The sequence below is a fragment of the Nymphaea colorata genome, chromosome 7 (genome assembly GCF_008831285.2).
Source record: "Nymphaea colorata isolate Beijing-Zhang1983 chromosome 7, ASM883128v2, whole genome shotgun sequence".
In the NCBI taxonomy this organism is placed as follows: domain Eukaryota; kingdom Viridiplantae; phylum Streptophyta; class Magnoliopsida; order Nymphaeales; family Nymphaeaceae; genus Nymphaea; species Nymphaea colorata.
Genome location: NC_045144.1, coordinates 5,969,758 through 5,992,102, shown reverse-complemented (window position 1 = coordinate 5,992,102; position 22,345 = coordinate 5,969,758). Strand labels below are relative to the sequence as shown.

The 22,345-nt window shown below is 38.4% G+C and overlaps 1 protein-coding gene across 1 annotated transcript in view; it reads right to left on the bottom strand.

Annotated features, from left to right (window-relative positions):
- Positions 1 to 22,345, bottom strand: part of LOC116258041 (brefeldin A-inhibited guanine nucleotide-exchange protein 5) — a 45,901-nt gene that overhangs the window by 7,582 nt on the left and 15,974 nt on the right. The window contains exons 21-30 of the mRNA XM_031635113.2: positions 22,101 to 22,285; positions 14,949 to 15,572; positions 14,423 to 14,840; positions 11,982 to 12,221; positions 11,746 to 11,869; positions 11,456 to 11,604; positions 5,947 to 6,303; positions 5,632 to 5,798; positions 5,240 to 5,529; positions 4,921 to 5,099 (exon numbers count right to left, since the gene is read on the bottom strand). Of these exons, the coding sequence (XP_031490973.1) occupies positions 4,921 to 5,099; positions 5,240 to 5,529; positions 5,632 to 5,798; positions 5,947 to 6,303; positions 11,456 to 11,604; positions 11,746 to 11,869; positions 11,982 to 12,221; positions 14,423 to 14,840; positions 14,949 to 15,572; positions 22,101 to 22,285 (2,733 nt within the window). The remainder of the gene's footprint in view (positions 1 to 4,920; positions 5,100 to 5,239; positions 5,530 to 5,631; positions 5,799 to 5,946; positions 6,304 to 11,455; positions 11,605 to 11,745; positions 11,870 to 11,981; positions 12,222 to 14,422; positions 14,841 to 14,948; positions 15,573 to 22,100; positions 22,286 to 22,345) is intronic.

Here is a 22,345-nt window from a genome sequence, read left to right as displayed (position 1 = left end):
CGAGTCAAAGTCCCTTTGATCTTCTGCATGTTGATGTTTGGGGTCCAAGTCGTGTTCCCTTTCGTTCACGTTTCTGGTATTACCTTGTTTTGGTTGATGATTTTACTAGAGTCAGTTGGGTATTTTTGTTACGGGACAAGTCTGAAGTCATCTGTATTATTCAGAAATTTGTCAATGAAATAAAAACTCAGTTTGGTGTTATTGTCAAAAATATTCGCACTGATAATGCTCTTGAATTTAAATCCTCAGCTCTACTTCAATTCTATGCCAATCATGGGATTCGCCCACAATATACATGTCCCCACACATCCCAACAAAATGGTGTCGTTGAACGCAAACATCGACAACTTCTAAACGTGGCCCGCACTCTCATGTTGCATACTCATATGCCTGCATATTTTTGGGGTGATGCTATTCTTACTGCATGCTACCTCATCAACAGATTACCCTCGTCTACCATCTAAGAACGCATTCACATTCAAATACTATATCCAGATCGACCATTATTTCATATTCCTCCCAAAGTGTTTGGATGCACTTGTTTTGTACACATCTTGGGCCCAAACAAAAACAAACTTGCTGCCCAAACCGTTAAATGTGTGTTCATTGGATATCCTGCCAATCAAAAGGGCTACCGATGTTTTGATCCCCAGAATAAGAAAGAGATTATCAGTGCGTATGTTACATTCTTTGAATCGCGTCCTTCACATCAAATACCACTGTGACTGAACTCCCTGTATCTGTCCCTCTTCCTATTCCCCCAGTATCACTTGAGTCTATCTCCTTCTCTCAACCACGGTCATGTGATCGTTTTCGTAAATCTCCCATAGTCTATACTCGGCGTCAAGAACCCTCTCCCAGCTGTCCACCAGAATCTTCTCATGAGGTAAGTTCTAATGATAAGACTGACTCAGGAAGAAATAATGACTATTTTGCAGACGATCTACCAATTGCTATTCGCAAGGGCCAGCGACAGTGCACAAGACATCCTATCTCTAACTCGGTTTCTATGGACCATTTGAGCACGAGTTTAGTACAGTTTGACCGAGCTATGGATAGTCATACTATCCCAACCTCTCACCACCAAGCCTTGTTAGATTCACCATGGAAGCAAGCTATGCAGGAGGAAATGAATGTTCTTCTTTCTAGGTAAACTTGGACTTAGTGGACCCACTGATGAATTGTGACATTGTCGGCTCCAAATGGGTTTTCACAATCAAATATCATGCTGATAAGTCTGTAGAGCGCTTCAAAGCTCGTCTTGTTGCTAAAGGCTATACACAGACTTATGGTGTGGACTTCTTCGAGACGTTTTTGCCTGTGGCACGATTAGGTACTATTCGCCTTATTATCTCTCGCAGTTTAGTAGGATTGACCCCTTTTTCAGCTTGATGTGAAAAATGCATTTCTATATGGTGATCTCTCTGAAACAGTCTATATGCAACAACCACCTGGTTTTGAACGACAGGGAGTGTTCCAAGGTATGCAAACTTAAAGGCTATCTATGGGCTTAAACAAAGCCCTCGTGCATGGTTTCATAAGCTCAGTGAGGTTGTCTCTAAGTGTGGATTTCATAGGTCCCAGTTTGATCACTCGTTGTTTATCAAGAGAGGGACTTCTGGTATAGTGATATTGATTGTATATGTTGATGATATTGTCCTCACTGGAGAAAGTATTCACGAGTTAGCTCAGACAAAGGAGTTTCTACAGAAACACTTTGTCACAAAAGATTTTGGTCCACTTCGTTATTTTCTTGGCATTGAAGTGGTTCGCAGTAATAAAGGACTTGTGATGTCTCAAAGGAAATATGTTCTTGATCTTTTGCAGGAAACAGGGTTATTGGGAGCCAAACCGGCTACACTTCCTATGAATCCTCGAATTCATATTCATGATGATGACTCAGAAGCTTTTGACTCTCGTTCTTACAGATCGTTGATAGGGAAACTTTTATACTTGACTATCACTCGAGCAGATATCAGCTTTGCTGTGAACAAGTTAAGTCAATTCATGGAAAAACCTCGAAAAATTCATTGGGAGGCTGCTCTAATGGTGGTAAAATACTTGAAATCAGCCCCGGGAAAGGGGTTATGGTTCAAAAAAGGGAGCATGTATGGACATAATGAGCATATAGTGATGTTGATTATGCTGGGTCAATAGATGACAGGAAATCTACTACAGGTTTCTGTGTCTTTGTCGGTGGGAATCTTATTTCTTGGAGAAGCAAGAAATAGAATGTGGTTGCTAGATCTAGTGCTGAGTCTGAATATAGGGCTATGGCCCAAACTGCAGCTGAAATGTCTTGGGTCAAATCCGTGCTTCTAGAATTGGGGATTTCAGTGACACTCCCAATGAAGATGTACTGTGACAATAAAGCAGCAACCTACATTGCAAATAATCTTGTTTTTCATGAAAGGACTACACGCATTGAAGTAGATTGTCATTATGTTCGAGACTTGGTACAAGAAGGAGTCATTGACACCATTCATGTCTCTTCTGAAGATCAAGCTGCTGATATGTTCACTAAAGCTCTTCCCATTGGCGATTTCTTGAGATGATGTAACAAGCTAAGCATGATTGATATCTATGCTCCAGCTTGAGGGGGAGTGTTAAATACTTATAGCAGTCGGGTGGAGGCTTTCTAAAATATTAGAAAGTTGAAATAGGTCCACTTAATTATTATCCTATGTTTAGTGGACTATTTTTGTAAATTGGTGACACACCCTAGTCTCATATTAATATGAGATTAGGGTTACATGCAGCAATAAGAAAAAGTGTCCTCTCACTTTCTCCCTCTATCTCTCTCGCCCCTTCTTCTTCCAATAAGCAACAAGAAAAAATAAGAAAAATACGGTAAATTTTTAAAAAATTTAAAAAACTAAACATGGAGGAAAAATGAAATAAGTGAGAAACTAATAATACAAACATCACAAGATAAGTAGATTTGCAACAAATAAAAAATGAAAAAAAAAATGTTTGTCATTAAAAAACTTAAAAAAATGAAAAAAGTAAAAAAACGTGTTAAAAAAACGTTTTTAGTTTTTAACGTTTTTTTTAAACGCATTTTTTAAGTTTTAAATGGCCATTTAATTTATCACGTTTTTTTCGCGTTTTGTTCAAAATTAAAATGCGTTGTCTGTGACTATTGCGTTTACGAATGAGGAATTATATATATATATACACAACATAGAGTTTACCACTTTCAGGGATCCGTTTTTAGATCCCAGAAAAAAGCATAATTGATGAAGTATTTTATCTTATCAGAAATGGGTGCACTTTCACAGATGCATTTCACTGAGAAAGAAACGTATCTTAGATTGAATTAGCCTGACAAGTTGGTTTGACCATTTGAGAATTTAACATCAACTCAAGTTTTCATTGATGCATGGTCCTAACTGAACAGAGCATGAACACCTTTCTCAATTTGAAGTGAATGAAGCTAAACGCAGATTCAGTTCTTCGGGGACCTAAAATGAGGCCTAACCAGAAGAAATTTGGACCAACACATTCCCCACACAGACAAACACGTGTGTGCACATTAGAGCAACAGGTACCTGCACCTTAAAAGATGTGCCTGCACCTTAAAAGGATGTGGTGAGATGACAAAGCCTGTCTTCTAAATTCAAGAACATTTACTTGCATGTGACCTCATGGGCTATTGCACAATGAAGATGAGGCTTAGCATTTTAGAAAAACTCATACAAATTACAAATATGAGTGAAATATATGGATTTGAATTAGAGCAGAAAGCATAATCACCATAAACTATTAACAGTTGGACCCATAAATGCAACACCCAATATTTTTGCAAGACTTGTTTATTGAAGTTCGCACAGCAAATCATGAATCAACATGCTCCAGATAGAAATCCAAGTCCCTAGGTTTCAAAACCACTATAAAGCTAAAAAGAAGTTATCATTTAACTCTATAATAGAAACTTTAACAAATTGAAAACGCTTTTATTTCATAAAAAATCAAATTGAGCAAAGCCCATGTACAAATTTGTGCAGTATCAGATATCAAAATAACATCTCAGCCTTTAAAATAAAAGAATTCAAAGCTATGTCACATGGACACTCCTGTTGGAGTGAAGTACAAGTGTCAACACAAGTCGACACTAGTACTGGTACTGCTTCAGACACTGCTCAGGTGTGTGGTGACCACGTCTGGTGTGGTCAATGCACCTGAGGCCGAACCCATCCAATTGTGGACTCAGTCAACTTTGACCGAGTCCAAAATCGTCCAAATTTTAGGTTTTTTTTTTAAAAAAAGCTATGCATCTATGCTGATTTTTGCCTGTTTTCCCAACATCTTCTACACTTTTTGACCCATTGTTTCCTCTTGTTTGTGCTTGTATGCTTCTCCTCTTTAATCTATTTGTTTTCAGTTCTCTGCACCCGTACCCACAACTATGCGACATAGGATCAAGCATGCAACTTGATGCAAATATCGCCAAAATACAACCCAAAAAAGAAAGACTGCTCCCTGTAACAACAACTGATCTAAACATAATCAACATTACATAATACATATTCTTTTGTAACTCGAAATTTTAGCTGATCCAATTCCAGCTTAATCAACTGCAACAACAAGCATAAATGCAATAATCCTACTCCATGCAACTGTCCCAACATGTCATATACCCGAGGCACAGAAAAAAGTGCAAAGAAAAAGATTATGCAACTTTATGGTAGCTGATGCAGTTTTAAGTAACCAAGCTGAAGCATGCAACGCATAGTCGCATACCAACTGATTTCATATGTTTGTACATAGCTAGTAAAATGTAAATAATGCAATTTATGTCTGATATGGATGACAAAGAAAGATGGACTTAGAAATAATCTCAGACATGTATAATAAAATAGCAACACAAACATAGACCAAATAGGACGGTATTTGGGTATTTTGACCCTTTCAGCATACCTTCATTGGAGATGAAGGAAGCAAAACATCACCAGAACGACTACGGGACTTCATGGTCAAGTTCTTCAGCAAGAGGGTGTCCATCATATTCCCCATAATCCGCTGACTGAATGTCTGTGTCCTTTGTAAACTATCTGTATCAGAAGCTTTTCCCGTCTTCCCAACAGGGGATGGCAGAACTACAAATATGTTCAATCAAATCAATCAGTGCAACGCGAAAAGGTGTGTTGCAATATCCTATACTAAGAGAAACAACAAGAGTAACCACATGCCATTGTGTCAACATCAGAAATCATGAAAATATTCCACAGCAACTAACCTTCTGTTTCCTCTAAGTTTACTCTTATTTGTGCTTCATAATTCTTATCAGATGCACCAGCAACTCTTGGACTCTGGATAATGTTGACATTGTCATCAATTTTGGGTCCATTATTGACACCATTTGCCATGTCATGGTCACGAGGCGAGTCGGTTCCCCTATCAACACCAGGAGGCAAACTCACACCTCTATCAGTGGCCTGCTTGTTTGTCAACAAAATTGGGCTCTTTGGTGCGTCAAAACCTAGTGAATTTAGCAGCTCAAGGGGTTGTGTCGTGTAGGTAGCATCCCTGACAAGCATCAGATGCATAAAGACTTGAGGTTACTCATACTGATTGGAGGAATGACTCATAGCAAAATAAAAACAAAATACAAAATAATGCACTCTGTACCGGATGCTTATCAACAGTGTTTCCCAGTCACTATCACTGAATTGGTGGCCACCAACTTCTATAAGGTGGACAAGTGCACCTAATGACAGTGAAACGACTGCTTGATCTGTTTTCTTGGCACAGTCCAACAAGAGTCCGAGAAGTGACGGTAACATAAAGCACACATCCTGCAAATAAAGAATGCCCTGAAGATGGTAAGAGATTGCTAAAAAGGGCACAACAATGTTCGAAGGACTAACTTTGCATGTGCTATAAGCTTACTGGTTCCCAAATTCAAGAAGAAATACACTGAGCTTTTGAAAGTAATATTCATACCTTGTAAAAAGTATTGAAAAGATTACAGAGTAATTGGAGGGAATGGATGCTGGTTTCTCGGAGCCATTCTTCACCACACGTGGAAGACACGCCCTTTCCCGCATCTCTTACATGGTCAAAAATAGGAAAAAGAACACGGTGGAATATGCTTTCCCAAAATGCAGCTGAAAATTTGTGACCTCTTTCATTCAGCAAATCAAAAAGGACTTCAAGCGCACAGTTTCTGACCTCCAACCTTGGGTCGGATGTCAAATCTGATAAACCCGCCAACATTGGAAACCAGTAATGTTCAGTGACATCAAAATGAGGATCTCTATCATCAATAACTGGCTTTAAGGCACCACCAGGTATAAGACCCTGCAAGAAATTTATTTAAAAAAATAACAATAAATAGAATTCAGCCATGTTTGTGTGCCTGAACAGATTGGAATAATATGCACATGTGGGTCATCAGTGTTTGTTTCCTTGTTAGATACTTGGAAGTATATGTAGCCAAGTTACTATGGTGAAAAAATTGTGCAAAGAGAACAAAGCATGGGCATTTTGGATATCTGAACATGAGGTTCCCTAGTATGGGCCAAATCTTATTATTAGTAGAAAAGAATATCTTACCGTATCCAGATTCCGTCCTAGAAATATACTGCCACCAAAGCAATACCATGTTGAATTATTTTAATTTTTATTCATATTTGAAGGACTAAAATGAACTTGCTGCTATGTTGGAAATATCTCAGGCCTCAGCTATGCTACACTACCATCTTTGACGGACCAAAAGAGCTTTAGGAAGTTCGAGAAAAAGTAACCCAAAATGAACTGACATGCTATTTTCATAATGACAATAGGGCTCTCTCTCTTATCTTCCATTTTGCCTTACCAACTAAGAAACAAACTATTTAACTGCCAGAGCTCTCCAATGCCAACATAAGCACTCTCTCTCCCAAATGATATTTTGATTTACTGGGCAGTTGAGAATGGCTGTTGGAATACACAGCCTCCAAGGATCCACATCATACGTCATGATTTTGGGATTTGGATTTAACATTGTGACTTAAAATTGCGTTCAAAGTTATTTGAAATGCTCCTTACTGATGCCAAAATTGATATATCATTTCATCGAATTCTATTGGTAGCAATTTATTTCATGACTTGAATATTCAAAAGAAAAGAAGAACTGGGTGAAAATTTCAAGGCATTTCATAGAATGTTGTTTGTACTTGCCAATCCCAACAAAACTCAAATCCATGTCTACAAAAAATGAAGATTTGTAGAGATTGAAGAGCAAGGCCAACATAAATACAAAAGCTTTAAAAGCAAGCAAGATTTCAGTAAAATCCAAGCATGTCTTACCAAATCTCCAATAAAGCCAAAACTCTGAAAACAAGGGCATCATCTGGAACTATTTATTTAAATGAAAGTACACAATGCCCTTAGTTATGGGCTTCAGAAATAGTTACCTTATTTCCTTTCACCAGATTTGAAGCCATAAAAATACTAAAATTCTTTCAGTCTGTTAAACCAACTAACATATGCATCCAAATTGGAGATAAATTCCATAGAGTTTATTCAGCTATAGACTTAAATTATAGAAAACATTTTTCCAGTCGACCAAAAGAAATCTAATTCCATTGAGAAACAGAAAGTGAAAGACATGCTATTAGCAAGGTAACTATACAGCTCTAACAGACATCATCAGCTGACTGTAGGATCTCAGTGAAAAGCAAAAAAAAAAGGATTATCATTAATTTAAGATCCAATTCGTTACAACAATATTCACTTTTTCCTGAAAGCATCACAAAAGAGTATTCATTTTCTTTTCTGAAAATTTTGATTTGGCAACAACAAAAGGCACATGTCTATTATTTTTCTGCTTAAAATAAATCATCCCTCACACTCATTCACTTCGAGCAACCTCTTTAACAATATTTAATACAATTGGTCTATATTTACCTGGATTCAAGTTAGTTCGGTTCTTTTATCTATATCTAAATTAGTAAACTACCCATTCAAAAACTGAAAAACTCGCCATTGTATTGTTTAACTGAAACATTAAATGCATAGTTTTGGAAGTATTGCTAAAAACATAGGAGTTTCTGATAATTATTCAAAAAGCTAGGAAGTCATTGTATGTGCCTTAGATCTCTTTCCAGAGAGTAAAACAATAGGTTCGACAAAGAGTAGTCGACCAACTACCCACCCTTTATTTTTATTACCTTGTTATACTTCACATGAAATCTGTTCCTCCTTTTTAAATTCCAACAAGTGAGAAAGTGAAACAGTTGAACAGAAAACAAACTCACATGCTTATAGGCTTAAGTTTGCATAAGAGGTCGACATCCCAAGTATTTTCCAAGAGAATTAATCTTATGGAAACATCTCATGACTTTTATTTCTTAGCTTAACAAGTGAAAAATGTGCACATGCTGTAAATTTCTCAAGAAAAAAATTAATTTTTTAAAATTATTCCAATGATTTTCTTTGCCAAGAAAATGTGTTTTGCGGCAATGATCAGAGGCCTAACCAGATCAATTGACTTCATCAGAGCCAATGCCGGATCTAGTTAAACAAAGAGTGCCTGGGACCCAAGTTGTGGAAACCACAATAGCACTTCACAAAAAGAAACACCACCTTTTTTGAAGACTGACAAATTTTTAAATAAGTAGCACTTGAATAGCATTGCACATTACAATAACACAGGCACAATTTCGACAATGTTTTGTAGGTTAAGATTTTTTTCAATACAAGCTGCTCAGATCAAAATGCTTATATTAGGTAGTGTTTTCATAATTGGTCATAACATCAACGCATACCATATTCATATTTTATTTTCTCTCAACTGCCGCTAATGCCATCCAAAAGGAGGGCTACTATTTTAACTATGAGGTTCTGCGAGGAGAATCATGGAAGCCATGAAGGGTGGAGAGATAGCTGCAACAGTAGAACGGATTGTGAAAAGAGACATCATTTTGGTCTGTTATTGGGGAAGGGAGGAAGCTATTACAAATGTGAAGTTCTGCACTGAAAATCAGAGAAAATGACAAAAGTCCCTTTTTATCTCCAATGAAGCCTTTCATGCAAAGGTGAAACCCTCTGAATTTTCCATGAATCTTGGTTTCTCAGACGAGCTCAAGGGGAAGATTGGGTTACCCATATGTGTTCAACACACTCAAGAAAGAATGGATTGATTTGGGGCCTGTCATGTGTATGTCAGAGGGAAAGGGGATTTCCTAATTAGGGCTAAATCAACAGAGGCATTTCAACCGCTGGAATATATTTTTTAGTAGATGGAGGGCCAGACTTTCTATGAAGATGGAAGCTTAGAAATGTAGAACAGATTTGGGCAAGATCGTTAGGTTTTCCATGGAAATGTTGAAAAGAATAGCAATAAATATTGGAGCAAGGTTTGTTTCAGCAGATTCTTGCACAAAGGTGTGAACAATTTTGTGCAAGAATGTCAATTGTTATTCCTCTGGATTTAACCAAGACATGCACATGGTGTCTTCGACCTCCTGGTGTACAGCTCTAAGGTAGTGTTCATCAAGGACTGTTTGCTAATGTTTTGCTCTTTTAATAGTGATAGAAGATCCAAACATCTTAGCATAGTAATTGCATGCTTTAGCTGATATTTTTCCTCACAAAGAAATTTCCTGTCAGGCCCTTATCAACAGAGCGGATTGTTAGCTTGATTAGACCTAAAGAGTATTTGAGTATTGATTTCCAAAAAAAGGTTATTTATTTCTTAGTGGCAAAGATAAATTTTTTTGGATTGCTTCAAGATGGTAATGAGGACCTTTTATTTGCAATCTCCTTTTTGAGACATTGAACTTTTTGGACCTTCACACAGGTGGCTTTGAAAGTGCATGTCTACCATGCTTTTTCAGGTCAGCAGACCCTGTGGAATTTGAGTTAGAAGATGGAGGGCCGTTCAACAAATTATTGAGTATGAAAGTAGGCTCAACTCTTATGGAAGATGTGTGGGGCTGTGAGTCATGATGGTTAAGATGTCCTAACATTCAACAAGAAGCCGTACAAGATGCAAGGAGACTCAACCATTAGTTCAAAATTTTATGGAAACATTTGATAGAATACCGTACTATTAGAGAACGTCTACCTTTTGGTAATTTTTTTGACAATTACAAGTCAAAGAAGCTGCTGATCATGAGACTTATATACCTATCGTAGAGTGAGATCCAGGAGTCTTTTAAATATGGACTGGAGAAAAAAAAATCATCTTCTGTATAACTGAAAATCCTCTCATGCTCATGTTCTAATCGTAATTTTATCTTTTTTAATATATGAAGATGGTTGAATCTCAAGTTTGGAGTTTGCTTTCAGAATCAGGATGTGGGCCGTAAAAGTTTTGGTTTCAAAAAGTTGGAAAGTGGATATCAGGGGCTATCCTATGATTCAGGTGATTGAACTTGGAAAAGGTGAGGGAAAATTTGAAGAGATCTCTGGAAAAGATTAGGTAATCCTCAAAGGGAAATTTCACAGCTTTAAATGATGAAAAATAAGTTTGAGGATGGGAATAGAGAAACCCCTGGTTAAGAAGAATCAAACGAGGGGCTAAGGGGTAGCATTGAGAGTCTCAGAAAAGCTTTTGGCACCAATAAAGTAGGCTAAAATCGCTGCATTTATATGAAAAGGTGCAGGGAGGAAGACATGACCCTCTGCTAGTGCTCACTGCTAGTGCTCCACATAGATGGTAAGCAGACTTGAATTCTTGCAGTTTTTTTTAAAGAGTTGCTAGGTTGCAGTCAAAGACCTCATGTTCTCCTTGCATGCATGATTGAAGGTCTAGAAGTGTCTGGGAAAGAGAAAGCTGATCTCTTAGCTCCCACCATTGATGAGGTGATCTATTGGACAGTGTTCAAGGCTGTTAAGGATTCATGGCTGGGACTTGAACAGAATTTCCAATAGTTTTTCAAAGATTATTGCATTACAATTAGTAAGGTGACAAGAGAATTCATTGGTAGAAGAAAACTAGTGAATAGTCTCACATTTTTTTATCCAAAGTTAAGGGCATACCAGATGACTGTTGAGGCAGCTCACCTGGATTTATGGGCCAGTTCAAGTTACCAGCATCAGTCGGTAGGGCCAAGCCTCACTGTGGGCAGTGCCAAGGCCATCAAGGCCACTCGCGAAGTAGAGACACGACCAAAGCAAATAGGAAGGGGTTTGTTGAGGCCCCAAGACCAAAAGGCCTTCACAACTTTCAGGCAAGGGCCCTACCATACAGACCACTGACTAGGCCTACTAGTCAGATGGTTTCACAATCAAGCTTACATTTGCCATCACATTCATAAATTAACCACAAGACAGTAGACAAGAACATCCTAACACAAGCCATAACTGATAGCTAATAATCAATCAAGCAAAATAACTTAGTTGGCAGCCCGAGAACCCATACCATGTCTATGCGTTCAACTGAAGTAGCTTACAAAGAGAAAAACTAAAAAAATAGTCCAATCAAGTACATGCATTGTCCACTCTGAAAGTAAATTTCACATACCTCAGCAAGACGATCCTCACATATGCGAAGCAGTGCAATAGCCTTCAAGCTTATCCTTACAGATGTTTTATTGTTGGCAAACCCAATCAGGCAATTGACGCAGTCCATGAAACAGTCACCAACAACTTGATCAAAGTGTTCCAAGATAACTGCAATGCATTTCACATAATGAACATTGATTTAAGGATCTTACAGATGAAAAGTCCATGTTTTGATTTTCCTTTTCAGAAATATCGTAGTGCTTATCTTCTAGCTGATAAGAATAAGATGATAAAAGCATAGACTACCACCTTGTTCCACATTTTCAAAAGCACCTTCAGCAATTGTTTCCGTTTCATCATCAGCAGCTGCTGTAAAGATCATAAAGACACTTTTCCATCCAGATTTTATGCTTCCCACCTTGGATTTGATCATCTGAATGGTCAATTGTTTCACAACAGAAGTAACAACAGCTCAGTCCATCGACCGTGATCCTTGAGATTCATATAACAGCAATGAAACAGAAAAGCTGTACGGACAGACATACTTGAACAATACAATCAACAATAAGACTGCGAATGGTGGGACTCCGGCTATTCCTCATTAAAACGACAAACGGTTTCAGGATGTCATTCTGGAAAGTAAACTTGGTGAGCTCAGCACGTTCAAGGTACTTCATCCCAAGCTGCCTCAGTGAATCAATGGCATACATAGCAATTTTCTCGTCGCCATGGCTCCCAGCTGAAATGAAATGGAGAGACAAAATAGACCAGATCCGAGCCCATACCTGAGGCATAATTGTCATCATCTAAGCAAAGAAAATGAAAGAAAACCAACAGGCTAAACTGTAGAATTGTGAACCATTTCATATAACAATTTCAGGGTTGGAAATGTATTTCACCTACATAATTAAATGCATTGTTAGTTGCTTGTTTTGAATGTAAAATGCATTAGAATCTGAATATCGTATTATTAATCTCAACAGTGCTAATATTATGCTGGTCATGAAACATAGAAAGTACAAGAAGGAAGCCCTAGAACTTGCCAATTTTCAGAGAAATGAACAAATTTATAATAATAACCTATGCATACAATAACATGTAGATCAAACCTGAAATCATCTATGTGTATATATAGGCTTGCCTAAGTTCATTCTTTTCGATTTTCCTAAAGCCCTTTTTCTCACAAGCCTATCTTCCACAAGCCAGTGAGGCATGTCAGTCTTGCTATCACCTCAAAGACTTTCAATTGCTCCGCTTGCAAAGGTTGCACAAACACATAGATTTATAAGTCATAAGGTCCATAAGTCTATGAGATACCACATCAAAAGACAAGTTTTAGATGTTATGTATTACATCCCAAGATGATAATGAAATTGTGAAAATGTTCAATGTCAATACATATAAAATGAAAGCACTCTCGACTCTCATTCATAATCTTCATCATATTCATTCTCATCCTCATCTCCATCTTCTTCTTCATTTTCATCTTCACGATTTAAGAAAACCTATTTCCTCCCAACGAGAATCAGCCACCCACGCACAAATCTATGGTTTAATCGATAATTTCATTTTGAAGATCGATGATTTAACGATGGAAATCGATAATTTCCCTCCACAACGGCACAATCTCTAGGTTAAAAATGAAGAAGGGTCGGTTTTTATAAAAAAAAAACTCAAAAAGGGAGGTTCCAGCCCCCATTTTTTGAAATCAGCCCGTATCGTAAGATACGGGGCGTGTATCGTATCGTATTTTGTAAAAGATACGTATTGTATCGTACGTATCGTACAACACTGATCCCAGGACTCAAGCAAAATTGTATAACAACTCAATTCTACAAAGTAGACATGAGTATATGCTTTGGGGGATTTCAATAAGAGAGGGGGTTAGATCAATAAGACTCACATGCTTAGGTAGTTAAAAGTGCACCTAGATGCTGGGCAGTAACCTAGATGCATAAGTTGAGGTGCTTAGGCTTTCAAATAAAAAAATATTATTTTTAATTTTCTTTGTTTAGGTTAGGACTATCTAAACCATGCATAGGTGCCACCAAAGTGTTTTATGAGTCTACTGTCTAGGCCCATCTAGCACTTTTAACTACATTGGTCACATGAACCCTCTCTTTTCCCCGAAGCCTTCTCTCTCTCTGTCTCTCTCTCTCTCTCACTCTCTAGGTCTTTCCTCTAATTCTCATTAGAAGCCCCTGATTCCCCATTCCTTTGCCTCCGATACTACCCTCTCAAGTCTCCACATCGCTGTAACTAGCTCCTTCACACCTCTTTCATGATTCTTTTCTCTTTCTCTTCTTCCCGCTTTGATAGCTAGAGAAGGCCAGCAGTGAAGAAGCTGCTGCTGCAAGGAGCCATCACAAGGTAAGCTCACCATCCATTTTGTCTTTTCTTTTAAGTTTTAGCTTTAATCAAAAAAGGGTGCTGAAGCTACAGTGCATGGATGCTGGTGTGGCAGACCAATTGTCATGTCAATGTGGTACAGCATACAATTGTCTCGTGCTTAGATTTAACAAGTTATTCAATATATAAATATAAGCATATAAAGTTATCAGCAACTCTCATTCTTGAGAATTCCTTGGGAAGATTTTTCTTGGAAGTTTTCAAAAATCTTGTTTTTCTGCAAAAATTCAAAAATTAAAGCTATATCAAGAATGATAGATTGTATGAAAATTTTATGAGATTAAGAATTTTCTACTTTTTAAAAAAAAAAACACTGTCAAATATTCAAATTAGTTCTTAAAATTTTGAGGAAACAAAGAAATGGGGAATATGCAAATAAACTATACTTAAAAATGATCTTTTAACAATGGAAAAAACTTGTGTTCACTATATTTATTTTCTGATGCTATTGGAAATATCACAATCTTTTCCTCATAAAAGTCATTTTCCCTCTTTGGTGATGATATCATATTAAAATATTGCTAGATATTTCTGTCAATGCCGTAGGACAATAGTGAAAGTAGCTTTATCTCCTCACCATTCTAATTCGAGCCATATTGTAGTAACTAATCTCCACAAGTTTCTGAAGGCTGAAGACACGTGCAGGTGTTTGTTTTAACTCTTCAGCGGAAACCCCACAAAGTGCTGTGAAAAATTCAACCACCGAATCACTAGGTAATTTGACACTGTTAACAAATACTTGCTCCGTTGGTTTTCCCGCCAGCTCTCGCAGCGACAGGAGTACAGCATCTCTAGAAATTTGGTTTGAGCCTTGCATAACAGTGGCAGCAATAGCTGGTGTTGAAGTGATATATTCCAGCCTGGAGACGCATTCCAGTACTGCATTCCATGTGTCCTGTAGCGAATCTGTCTCAACATCACAAAGTGCCAGCAGAGTTCTCAGCGCTTCCACGTTTTTGCTTCTCATCTCCTTTGGAGCATGCAAAAAGGTAAATCTACAAAACAAAATTAATTAGAAAATGCCGGAATTATAGAGTATTTTGCACAAGAAAGTATTTGACAGTTGAGAAGTTTTTCACATGCAAACAAAGAAGGAGAATTACCTTACAAGAGATGTCAAGAAGGCATAGCGCATGGTGTCCATACCTAGAACACGTGTCAAATGTATACCAGCCCTTAATCCTTCCATACACAAAATAACCCTTGGCTTGTTTTCACTATCCTCCATAGTAACAGAAAATGCAGCAAGCAATGGCCATCCCACAGCTTCAAGCATTGGACGTACTAGCTCTATCTGATGTGCCGTGTAGAAGACACCTCTCTTCTTTCCTTGCTTCCGGAAGAAGGCTTGTGTGTGTTTAACAATGTCATCACTTTCCTTCTTTGTGTCACTGGCAGATTTTCTTTTTGGAAGGGCCAAGTTAAGAATACTGACAAGGCGACCTCCCTCTGTTTCTGACCTGTGCCTGATATTTCTGCCACTGCCTGCTTCATAATCCTTCAACTTTATTTCTTCTTTGACAATAGAATCATAGATCTCCTCCAGGAGCTCCATAGGTGCATGTTCCTCGGCATCAGTGGAGGAGTTCATCCGTACAAAGTCAGATTTCGACATACGAGACTTCGCATTGGGATTGTGTGCATCAGTGTTCAACATGATTACAGCATATGCAAGAAAATATGCAGTATCTGGGTTTTTGAAAAGCCCTGGGTTGTCAGCACAGTAACTGCAAAAGAAGCACAGACATGAGTTAGCCACCCCAAAACATCCCAATCCATGCTACTGGTCATAAACATGTGAGACAAGACACATGATGCAGGTTCGACTTGAGGGTTTGAACTTTGAAGATTCTCCAAGATAAGCCATAAAGATGAGGATTTTCAAATTCTAATCAACAGCTTCAATACTAGGAAAGGGAAAGTCCGAAAACACTTTGGCTATCAGAAACTATTAAAATTGTTAATCTATGGTCATGCAAAGCAGTGTGCAACCAACAAAGTAACCAAAAGGTTTCCTTGTGACATATCTTAAGTTCTTAACATGCAAAGCACTGTGCAAGCAACAAAGTAACCAAAAGGATTCCTTGTGACATAACTGTTAAGATATGTGCATAGATGTGTTTGTGTGTGTTGGGAGGTGGGGGGGGGGGGGGGTGGTGTTAGGACTGTGTATATAGTAATAGTACTATATAGTATATACATACCTATGTACATACTTGTAATACATAGTTTTTTATTGTCTATATATATACTTATATATATGTGTGTGTGTGTTGCTCATTTGGTATACTGTGTGTATATATTTTCTTTATGTAATTTTATTTTCTTCCTGTATGTGTCATATCTGTTTGCCATGTAAGAGAAAAGAAGGCCCTCCTTCGCATAGTAGTTTGTTCAAGACTGGCACAAGCAAACAAAACTGATGAAGGCATTCTTGCATCACTACTCTGATTTGACTTATATAATTATGTTGGCTGGTTTCTGCATAGGAGAGTAGATGGTACTTGTTGAATATTGGAGGAAGAAGGGGACGAGAGAGAGAGAGAGAGGGAGAGAAAGAGAGAGAGAGAGAGAGAGAGAGAGAGAGAGAGAGAGGAAAAAACTTTCTTGCTTATTCACGTGACTCTAATCTCATATTAAAAGAGATTAGGGTTGGCAACATAACAATTACAAAATCAGACCACTAAATATAAGAAAATATTTAAAGAACTACTATTCAACTTTCTAATATTGCAGAAACACTCTTTAACACTCCCCCTCAAGCTGGAGCATAGATATCAATCATGCTCAGCTTGTTACAACCTCTCAGGAAATCGCCTATGGGAAGAGCCTTGGTGAACATATCAGCTGCCTGATCTTCAGAGGAGACATGAATAGTGCTAATAATTCCTTCTTGAACTAAATCCCGAACATAGTGGCAATCCACTTCAATATGTTTTGTCCTTTCATGAAAAACAGGATTGTTAGCAATATAGGTAGCCGCCTTGTTGTCACAATACATCTTCATTGGGAGATTCACTGAAACACTCAACTCTAAAAGTAATGATCTGACCCATAACATTTCAGCCGCAGTTTGAGCCATAGCCCTATATTCCGACTCAGCACTAGATCGAGTCACCACATTCTGCTTCTTGCTCCTCCAAGAAATAAGATTGCCTCCCACAAAGACACAAAAACCTGTGGTAGATTTCCTGTCATCTATAGATCCTGCATAATCAGCATCACTATACGCTTCGATGTCAACACCTTCTCCCTTTTTAAACCATAACCTCTTTCCCGGGGCTGATTTCAAGTATCTGACAATCATTAGAGCAGCATCTCAATGAACCTTTCGAGGCTTTTCCATGAATTGACTTAGCTTATTCACAGCAAAGCTAATGTCGGGGCGAGTGACCGTCAAATACAACAGTTTCCCTATAAGAGATCTGTAAGATCTAGAGTCAAAAGACTCTGATTCATCATCATGTATATGAATTCGGCTATTCATGGGAAGTGTGGCAGGTTTAGCTCCCAATAAACTTCTTTCCTGCAGAAGATCAAGAGCATATTTTCTTTGAGACACTACAACTCCTTTACTACTACGAGCCACCTCAATACCAAGAAAATAACAGAGTTGTCCAAGGTCTTTTGTGACTAAGTGTTGTTGTAAAAACTCCTTTGTCTGAGCTATTTCTTGATTATTTTCTCCAGTGAGAACAATATCATCCACATATACAATCAATATCACTATACCAGATGTGCCTCGCTTGATAAACAATGAGTGATCAAGCTGAGATCGTTGAAATCCACACTTAGATAAAACATCAGTTAACTTATGGAACCATGCACGAGGACTCTGTTTAAGTCCATAAATAGCCTTCTTTAATTTGCATACCTTGGAACACTCCCCCTGTCGCTCAAAACCAGGTGGTTGCTGCATATAGACAGTTTCAGCCAGGTCTCTATACAGAAAAGCATTTTCACATCCAACTGAAATAGAGGCCACTCTCGCTGGACAGCAAGAGATATAATCAGTCGAATAGTGCCCAACCGAGCCACGAGCGAAAAAGTCTCAAAGAAGTCAACGCCATAAGTCTGTGTATATCCTTTAGCAACAAGACGTGCCTTAAACCGTTCAACTGAACCATCAGAATGATACTTGATGGTGAACACCCATTTGGAGCCAACCACATCACAGTGCATCGGTGGATCCACCAAATCCCAAGTCTCCCGAGAGATAAGAGCATCCATTTCCTCCTGCATGGCTTGCCGCCACCTTGAATCTAACAAGACTTGATGGTGAGAAGACGGGATGATGTAGTTAGACAAAGCTCCATCAAACTGCACCAAACTTGTACTCAAATGGTCAGTAGAGACAGAATTAGAAATCGGATGTAGCGTGCATTGTCGCTTGCCCTTGCGAATAGCAATGGGGAGATCATCTGCAGTGTGATCATCATTTAAACATGAATCAGTCTTATCAGTGGAGTTTACCTCTTGAGAAGACGTTGGTAGGTGGTTGGAAGAAGGACCAAGACGACGAGTGTAAACCAATGAAGGATCAAAGAAACGTTCATGTGACATAGGTTGAGATGGCGGTAAGGACTCAAGGGACACTGGTGGAATGGGAAGAGGAACAGGTATAGGCATCTCAGACAGAGGAGGACTCGAAGGAGAAAAATAAGGACGAGACTCAAAGAATGTAACATCCGCACTGATAATCTCTTTCTTGGTTTGGGGATCAAAGCACTTATATCCTTTTTTATTGGCAGAGTATCCAATAAATACACATTTGATGGCTTGAGCAGCAAGTTTGTTTTTGTCCGGGCCTAGGATGTGTGCAAAGCAAGTGCATCCAAATACTTTGGGAGGTATATGAAATAGTAGTCGATTTGGATATAAAAGTTGAATGGGAATACGTTCTTGGATGGCTGACGAGGGTAATCTGTTAATGAGGTAACATGCAGTAAGAATAGCATACCCCCAAAAGTATGCAGGCATGTGAGAATGCAGCATGAGGGTACGGGCCACATTTAGGAGTTGTCGATGTTTGCGTTCGGCAACACCATTTTGTTGGGATGTGTGTGGACAAGTATATTGAGGCCGAATTCCATGATTGGCATAAAATTGAAGTAGAACGGAAGATTTGAATTCAAGAGCATTATCAGTGCGAATATTTTTGACAATGAAACCAAATTGAGTTTTTATTTCCTTGACAAATTTAGGAAGAATATATATGACTTCGGATCTTTCCCGTAACAAGAATACCCAACTGACTCGAGTAAAATCATCAACCAAAACAAGATAATACCGAAAACGCGAGTGAAAAGGAACCCGACTAGGACCCCATACATCCACATAAAGGAGATCAAATGGACTTTGACTAGATGGTTCTTGACTCGAAGGAAAGCTACTCCGTGTATATTTGCCTAATTGGCAAGCATCACATAAGAAGGACTCTGATATAGTAATACCTGGAAGCATGCGACGAAGTTTTGACACTGAAGGATGACCCAGTCTGAGATGCCACTGAAAAAGAAAAGGCTTTGAGGAGAATGAAGAGGTAGCAACATTTACTGGGACAGACAAGAAATAGAGACCCTCACGTTCATGGCTGCCACCAATCATCTTTCCAGTTAGTAAATCCTAAAAAGAACATGTACCAGGGTCAAAAATGACTCTATACTTTAAATCAATAGCAAGCTGCTTAACAGATAACAAATTAACAGAAAACTGTAGAGCATAGAGCACGTGGGTAATAGTGCCTAAATGTGGGAGATAAATATCACCGCTGCCCAATACAGGAGATAGTTTGCCATCTGCCAGTCTGACATGCTGTGGTGTAGAGAACCTGACTAATGATGAAAAAATATGTGGTTGATTACAACAGTGCCTGGAGGCGCCAGAATCTATCATCCACATCATATCTGGGTCATCGGTAGGAGCACCAACAGAGAATGAAGAGTCTATCACAGTCGTGCAGGCATATGAGAAGAAATTTTCAGCCATCTTGTAGTCATTGGAACCCTCAAACACATTACCATCAGCCATAGTAAAATTCCAACCAGGATTGTACTTACAATATGTATGTATAAGGTGCAGTAGTTAACTTCAACCAAGGCACGACAGCATAGAAGAATCTGGAACACACTTATGGCTCTAATCATCAACTCAAAAATTCACTAAAAACGGGCAGCAACATAGGCACTAACTCAGGCAGCAACTCAACAAAATAATTTCAGCCGATGGCTGCAACACAACGATTAGCAGCAGTCCACAACTAATGAGACCTCAACTTATAGATTTCATATCCACGAGCTGTAGATCATTCTGCTCCTCACGTCAAATTATATCCACAAGCAGTAGATTGACTCTGCCCCACACGGTCAACATAAAAATCTGATTACAGCAACAATAACCTCCACGAGATCCACTTAAGGATTAGGTTGAACACAAACACAAAACAAATTGGCAGACTGTTTTCAGACGTGGATAGCAGGCAGCACTTTCAGATGTTGATAATAGGTAGCAAACAAGCACAAGTTTGACAGTACAGAAAACCTCTCTCACTTCAACGATGCAGAGACAAAACAGAAATCTGCCTACTCCATACAATTTCAAACTTGTCTCACTTCAACGATGCAGGAAAAAGACTGAACCTGCCCACACGACATACCTTTGCTTGTGAGAATCCACCAAGCACCACACGGCTAAACAAATTAGACTGCCCTAGCAGATCCGACATTCTTTGGCCCAAACGTCTTCCACGGCTGCACTGGAGTTAGATTTGATTTTGCAGCAAGGTCTAATCTGATTCACCATTTCAGCTACGTGATAAGCTTCAACGGCAGCAGCTTTCAGCAACTTCACGACAGCAGCAGCAACACAAGGGTGCTAATCACGTTTTCACATGTTAACAACATGATTAGCCCCTATCCAACCAACCAATCAACTTGCTTGTTTTGTAAACAACAAGAACCCTAGGTGTGAAACCCTAGTTTGGCGGAAGAGATGAGAAATGAGAGGAGAAGGGAACCCTAGCACAGCCCTAGGTCTAAAGCTCTGATACCATGTTGAATATTGGAGGAAGAAGGGGACGAGAGAGTGAGAGAGGGAGAGAGAGAGAGGAAAACACTTTATTGCTCATTCACGTGACCCTAATCTCATATTAAAAGAGATTAGGGTTGGCAACATAACAATTACAAAATCAGTCCACTAAATATAAGAAAATATTTAAATTACTACTATTCAACTTTCTAATATTACAGAAACACTCTTTCATAGTACTGATGTTGTAAACTGCCAGAATGGGCATCATCTATCAGTGACACCACAGGCTGATCAAGAAGTACAAAGGACCTTCACTGTGATTAAGAAGGTAGACAACTCCACCAATAAGTTGGACCTTCCGCCATTCGAGGTGCATCTGACTCATCTATGAATCAGTTTTTGCAAAAATGGCCGGTGCTGCAGGTTATGTATAAAGGTGTGTATATTCTTATAATATATATTCCTATCATACATAATTTATTGTATAAATGATGTATGTGCATCTCTAGTTTATTTACTTTCATTCTTTTCTCATATTCTCTATTTTTTCTAGTTTTTATGTGCTTAGTTTTTGAAGAAACATCTATGACCAAGACTGAACTAGCCATTGGCTGGCTCCAACAGCTAGATCTATAGCAAGGAGCTAAACACAATGGCTTCCTTAGCCTCTTCTTGCTCCCTCTTCTTGTATATATTAAACTTTATTTATGTTTTACCCATCTGTAGGTGCCTTTGTGCACATTGTCATGAAGGTTTTGTTCTTATTTTACTGAAAGCTCTTTTATGAGAGTGCAAGTGTTGTTTCATGACTTATGCATTACCCTTCATAGAGGATTTTCATGTACAAGATCAGAACTGTAACCCCATAAAATTAGAAAGTGAAAAAGGAAGCACATACATATGTCCAGTGTCATGCAGGAACTATGTACAAATGCCAGAACTCTTCACCATTACTCTTGGGAATGGATTTCCACAATAACTTCAAATTGTAATGTACAAAATCAAAACTTTTCTCCATAAAATATGAAAGTGAAACAGGACACACGTATATGTGTACAATGACATGTATGAATTATGAACAAAATGAAATCTCTTCCCTATAAAAGTAGAAAGTGAAACAGGAAACGCATACACATGCACAATTTCATGTAGGGACTCCAAAGTCCAAACTAAAAGTTCAACAGTTTCCAAATAAAAAAGAATTAACCAAAGAACAGTTTAAGTACCGTTCAGCAAATTTTTCCATGAAACGATCAATTTTTTGTGCTTCTCCAGGAAGTCGAAACCCTTTCAGGAATTCCCTAATTGCAGCATCAAACTTTAACCCAGAGAAATTCATGGAGTCAACATAAGCATGCATAACAGCTAGTGGAAACCCTTCGTGCTGACCCAGATAGTCACCAATCATAGCCTGTATGATGTCATAAAGATATCACAAATACAGCACGAGAATATAAATGACCACAAAAAC